This window comes from Phalaenopsis equestris, unplaced genomic scaffold (genome assembly GCF_001263595.1).
Source record: "Phalaenopsis equestris unplaced genomic scaffold, ASM126359v1 Scaffold001140, whole genome shotgun sequence".
NCBI classification, from domain to species: domain Eukaryota; kingdom Viridiplantae; phylum Streptophyta; class Magnoliopsida; order Asparagales; family Orchidaceae; genus Phalaenopsis; species Phalaenopsis equestris.
Window position 1 is genome coordinate 68,908 of NW_018165579.1, and position 6,823 is coordinate 75,730.

At 39.1% G+C, this 6,823-nt stretch overlaps 1 protein-coding gene across 1 annotated transcript in view; it reads right to left on the reverse strand.

Annotated features, from left to right (window-relative positions):
• Window positions 1–6,823, reverse strand: part of LOC110033328 — a 51,737-nt gene that overhangs the window by 31,324 nt on the left and 13,590 nt on the right. The window contains exons 4-5 of the mRNA XM_020737260.1: window positions 2,752–2,904; window positions 1,234–1,722 (exon numbers count right to left, since the gene is read on the reverse strand). Of these exons, the coding sequence (XP_020592919.1) occupies window positions 1,234–1,722; window positions 2,752–2,904 (642 nt within the window). The remainder of the gene's footprint in view (window positions 1–1,233; window positions 1,723–2,751; window positions 2,905–6,823) is intronic.

Here is a 6,823-nt window from a genome sequence, read left to right on the forward strand (position 1 = left end):
AGGCAATGGGAATTGCGGCGATCGGACACGTCGACTCTCCGAATTGCGAAGCTGGTGCGCGTAGGAGTGCGAATTGTGCAGAAGGCCACCCTAAGGCTCGGAAAGGTCCTATAGGAATTCATTTTGGGTTTCCTCATGTCAGTTTCATCCTTCTAAGTGTTAGAAGTCGATACCGCACACGCGAAACTCCAAAAGAGGACGGAAATAGGTCGAACTAAAAACGAGGCGGGCACCACTTCTAAGGTTCTAAGATAGTCGCAGGAAGACCCCTAAGGCTAGATCCTAACTCCTACGAGAAATACTAAACCTCACAAAAATTGAGGTCAACACTATGTTATACAAAACAACACAAAGAAAACCAAACCTTGCGGTTAGAAAAGGTGAAATGATCCAAAAGGTAAAGGTTGCATCGGACAAAATCCACCATGCTTGGACATCTAAGTAGGATAGTCAAGAATTATCAGGGTATTAGTCCCTAACCACCCAGGAAATTCCGTAATATCATCCTTGCCATCCATGAAAAAAAGAAAAACTCAAGCACTCATCTCCATGTCCTTAGATATGATCCCTCAATTACAAATCCTATGATTCTAAACTACTCGATGATATGAAATCCCATAACCTCTGAAGAATGCTGAATAGTAGACAGGCAGATCAAGAACCTATGCATGCTATATAGTAGACCTCTTGTCACCGTAGGAGGCTAAACTAATGCTAAGTGGAATCCTTTGAATGGCATTAAGAAGTATCAACGATTGCCCTATTTGAACCGCAATCCTTTAAGTGCTGAGTTTTCTAATCCTTTTAATGCTTTATTTGGCTAGTTTCACTACTGTTGAGACAAAAAGGTTCAGCCTCATGCTTAAAATCTAATGGGCCATTTACATACATATCATCTACTTCTTACATATTTACATGTCTAAAACCTTAACTTTAATTTTTACATTCATAACACCCAAATCTTTCATATCACATCAAAAATACCATCATATTAACTTTTAAAAAGTGAAATTTTAAAAAGTGAAATACTTTTCATGCATAGGGAAGGTGGCATGTAGGTAAAAATTGAATTTTAGGTGTTAGATATGTAAATACATAAGAATTGAGTAGTATGTATGTAAATCTAACATTACCCCATGATTCAATGATTAATGTTAAATGATTAATGTTAAAAGAGTGACCATAATGGCATAAATGACTGCACATAAATCAATAATAGAATAGTTAACTTACCTTTTTCTTCTGCTCATCACCCAGAGTTCCAGGCATGGTAACATCAAGCATGTTCATTATTACAGTTGCAGTTTGCGTGACTTGACCTGCTTCGCTGCTGATAGGGTTTGCAACATCTTGAGTTGTACCATGCTTCTCAATTTGGCTATCTTCTGTTTCACCTTCATCAAACCTCTCATTCTCATAAAATTTGCTTTCTGATTTCCTGTGACCTACAGCATTATCATAAAGTGTGTCGCCATCTCCAGTAAATTCAGTGTTCCGTGGGTGAATAAGGAAACCATTTCCATTCTCCGAATGGTTGAGTTTCATGAAAGAATCCATATTTCCATAATTATGCTTTAACAATAACTGAGAATGATCAAAACTAGAAACAGACTTCCCTCGTGCTCCAAATGTAGGCCCGTTAGAAGGTTTAATGGTGATATCCACATCATTTAGAAGGGGATGACGGCCCTTCAGAAGAGCATGCTCCACTGCTGAAAGCCACTGGAGCAGTCATGTCAAAAAACAAGAAGGAAAAAACGAAAATTTATCAAGTACAAGGTCAGTGAAGCATAAAAGAATTAGAGAAATCCAACAGAACGGAGTCAAAGTAACGCTAGCAGTAATATGAGAACTGCTTAGAAATGTTTGGAATTAAAGTGGCGTATTGAAGCGACTTTGCATGGGATATCTTGGATCAATTATACCTCACAAATGGTGTGATTAAGCATATGAGGGGAGTTATGTGGAACAGAGAAACAAATATTAGGAGGGATTCTAAGCCTAATCCCACACCAATGCAATTCGCTAAATTCATGGGAAACAAAGAATTAATGTCATGGAAAAGAACCATGATTCACATGATATTTAATATCGTAGAGTAATTTGCGCAGATAATGGAAACTAATACTCAGTGTATCAGTTGTGCAATACTATATTAGGTTGAATCAAATTTAATAATAAGCAAAATTGTCTACAAGTATTTTTTTTCTTTTATAATAAGGAAGAATATATATCCAGCTGAACAACTATATAATTACGAAAGGCACTTGTTTTTAAGAGAAAAAATATTAAATCTCATCTTTGAACAAGAAACCATGATTAATACAAGCACAGCAATTCCATATGAACTGTGCTGAGGACTATTTGAAGGTTATTTCAAAAACAAAATTATGAAGTCCAAATTTGAACTAGCAGTATAAAAGAGAAAAAAAATAGAAGGATGAAAAAAAAGTGAAAGAAGAGGGGCAGAAGGATACAAACAATTCAATCTTAATGGAGACATATAAACCATAAATCTAAATTAAACAGAAATTTGACGCCATGTTGCTGTTGCAGATATGGTGCTCGTTGTTAACAATGGTGATAAAACAATATATTTATTGAACCAGTAGAAATTTATTAAACAGTACAAAAATAAAGAGACAACTCGAAGCAAATAGAGGATGTAGATACTCAGGAGGCACTATTATGACATGAACCATGCAAGCGGTAATAATTGAGATTGTTAAAATAAGGTAAAAATTCAAATACCTCAATTGCAAGTTGTTGACTCCAAAGAAGAGCAGATCGGTCCCCTCTTCTAATAGTTGAATGTGAAGAAGAACAAAGAAGCAGGCTTGTAAATGGATTATCAGTGATGGAATTACGTGGAATAGAGAAAAGTGGTACAGCTCCATCATCCCCCTGAACAGATCACAAAACAACAAAAAATAGCATTTGGTTTAAATGCTTAATTTTACCGCATAAGTAAAATATTGAAAAAACTATCTTCAATGAAAGCAAAAACACACAGGAAATAGAACCAGAAATCTATAAAAAAGCTTGACATAATGTGAAAACAGGTTAATAGACTTACTTGATATGGATACAATGGAAACCTCATACTACAAGTAGATGTAAATAAAATTATAAGGACATCATTGTCAACATTGCCGACCCCACATAGTGGGATTAAGGCTTTGTTGTTGTTGTTGTTGTTGTTATCATTGTCAACATTGTGCGGACCGAGGATTTATAATTATGCTTAATCAGAAGAACATTTAGCTTTGAGTACTCTAGCCAAGGTTCCACTCAGTTTCTTAAATATTTTCTAGATAAAATTCAAATATCAGAGGATTTGTTAGTGAATCCGGACAGTTCCATCAGATGCAACCCTAGGTAGAAAACGCATTAGAACCCAACTAGCAAGCTAAATGATGCGCTACAGGTTTTAAATATTAGTAATTCAGGCTATTGTATAGTATTCAAGAACCCTTCACAAAGGGGTTTCCCAACATATAGGCAAAACGGGCATGGAAGAAATTTTTTTTTTAGCGCCAAAATATTATAACAAGAAAACGATACAAGTACATCAAGGATAATTAACACAAATTGCCTGAGAAAAAAATTGAAAAGTGCATAGCAAAATTGCTTATATGAATATCATAGCTCGTAATCTAGAGCAAACAGAGGAGTGATGATAAGATTTTTCCTGATTCCTGTCTCAACTGGTACAAAAAATATCTTCCACTAATAAAGTAAGAAGTTAACAATGTATGTATTATCATTTGAATTATATGGATGTAGGGCATCATGGTCATCATTGTGCTTCGACGTAGGTGAAGCTAGACATCTCTCTTGTTGATTCGAAGCTTGATGAATCAGCGACGTATCTGAGTTGGTTGTGTCAGATCAGAGTTGTTCTACTAAGGAAGAGACTAGAAGGATGTCTTACGGGAATCGAGGCTAAGCTAGAGATGACGGCGCTGAAAGGGATAAGTGAAGGATCACGCATGCCTTACTTTACACATGACTTCTCAACTCGATGGTTACATTGATTGTCTCATCAGTGGATGGCATTTAAAATGTGAAAAACATATGGGCAAAGTTGAAGAGGACTTATCCAGGGACTGAGAATCACATGAGGGTGTTCCAGATTCAGCGTGACATAGAGGAAATGGTATAGGATGATAGATCGATTCAGAATTATTCGATAGAACTGGAGGGGTTGTGGGCAAATCTTGATCACTTCTCACCACTGACGAGTTGTAGTGATCTGGGATATAATAAGGGGGAGATATTTGCATATATAAGTACTATGCACTTTGTAGCTCATCTGAACCATGCTTTTGATCATAAGAGATCATTCCTCCTAGCCCAAGCAACACTCCCATCATTGGATGAGGCCATCGATGCGATGATAAAGTAGGAGAGTCGCATGAGGCTGCACTCTGAGCCAAGTGGACTTTCAGGTACTCGATCAGCGTTGGCTGTCTCGAGCTCAGGCATGACAGCGGTACTGAAGACTCGCAAATGCTACAGCTATAGTGAAGTAGGTCATCTGAGCCACCTAAGAAGAGAAAAAGACGGGTGGACGTGAATAGTTTGGAGGTCGTGGTCGTGGTCGTGGTCGTGGTCGTGGTCGTGGTCGTGGTCGTGGTCGTGGTCGTGGTCGTGGTCGTGGTCGTGGTCGTGGTCGTGGTGGTTAAAGAGATGGAAGAGGAGGCTAAAGGGTAAATATGATGGTAGCAAAGGGCAACGAAGAAACAGGTGTGGCATTTACTAATGAGGATTATGAGTTTCTAGAGATGTTGAAAAAAAAGCAGAAAGCAGTAAGTGATAGGTCTGAGGATGTTTTCACCCCGTCATCATCAAGGGATAATATTGCTACTTATGCTCACTCTGACAAAGGTACTCGTGATATGCAATTCGTTACCTATATTTTCACCATAAGATCATCAGAATGGATAATAGATTTGGGTGCATCTCGTCATGTGACAAGTATTGCTAGAGAATTCTCTTCCTATTCACCTAGCAGTTCCAAAAAGCAGCCAGACGGTTGATGGTACAACTCAGCCTATAGTTGGTAAGGATACAGTGAGATGTACTGATTCTATAACTTTAACTAATGTTTTGCATGTTCATTCATTTCCAGTGATTATTTTATCAATTAGTGTCATTATTCTCCAACTAAAATGTATTGTTTCATTTGATATTCCTAAGATAATATTTCAAGAGAAATGGACGGGTCAAACACTTGAGACTGGAACTTGGCATAATGAATATTGATACTTAGATAGAGAGGGGATGTACTCAGCTTTGACATCATTTTTGCCTCTAGACTTTGATCTGGAATTTCGCCTTCCAGATCCCTCCTTCTCTTTCTTCCTTCCACGATCCTGCTTACCCTTAACATATAGACTGTCACCGTGAAAGCTTTCCCCTGCATTCTGCTTCCGCTGGTTGTGAGCCAACAACGCTGCAGTAATCTCATCAACTTTGATAGTCTCTTTCCCATATGTCAGAGTAGTCACCAGGTGTTCATAGGAAGAGGGCAATGAACACAATAAAATCATCGCTCGATCTTCATCCTCAATACTCACATCAAGCCGTGACAGGTCTGTGATTATTTGATTGAAGCCATTAACATGCTGCGCCAGATCAGAACCTTCCTGCATCTTTAGCCCATACAACTTTTGTTTTAGATACAACTTGTTCGTCAGAGATTTTGCATAAACTGAGCTTCCAATTTCTTCCAAACTTCTCCTGGAGATTTCAGATTCATCATGTGATACATAACCTCATCCGCTAGGCATAGTCGTATCGTCGCTGCCGCTCGTTGTTGCAATTCTTCCCAATCTTCATCCTCCATGGAATCTGGTTTTGTTGCCCGCAGAGCTTTCAAGATTCCCTGTTGAGCCAACAGATCTTTCACCCTGGTTTGCCACAATCCGAAGTTACCAGTTCCGTCAAACTTCACCACCTCGAATTTCGCACCAGAAAATGTCATCTGAAAATTATTCCTGCAACAAAACTTTCTGTAAAAAATTCTTCTGCAAAAATCCTTGGAACCTTTTTTTTTTTGAAAAGAAGAAAAAAAAATTTCCTTTTTTTTTTTCAAAGAGGAAAGTCTTAATTAAATTTCTTTAATTAAGTTTCTTAATTAAAAACTTTTACTTCCCTTTCCAGCAGGCTTCAGCAGCGGACCCGGCACACGTTACAACCATAGAAAGGAATATGGAGGGGAATATTCTTCAAAGATTCCTCCTCCTCCCCTCCTTTCCCTTCCTGACGCCCTCCGCTCCTTTCTTGTTTTGCTCGGCCAGATCCTTCCTTTCTGGCAGCGCTTCCCGCGGTGCCTCCTGCGCACAGCTTTCCGAGATCCGAGACGACCTCCTTATCGCTCTGCCCGATCGCAGCCTCCCCGAAGCTGAAATTTCCGCCGCTGCGCCGCGATCGTCTGAAGCCGCGATTCACGATCTCTCTGTCCCGCGCGTGAGGCTCTCTGTCGCCGACCGAATTTCTTCTTGCGCCGATAAAAATTTTCTTCCTCTCGAACCTGTCTCTGATACCACTTGTTGAGAAAATTAGGGCGAAGAAAAATAATAACAGACCTGTCATGGCTTGATGTGAGTATTGAGGATGAAGATCGAGCGATGATTTTATTGTGTTCATTGCCCTCTTCCTATGAACACCTGGTGACTACTCTGACATATGGGAAAGAGACTATCAAAGTTGATGAGATTACTGCAGCGTTGTTGGCTCACAACCAGCGGAAGCAGAATGCAGGGGGAAGCTCTCACGGTGACAGTTTATATGTGAAGAGTAAGCAGGATCGTGGAAG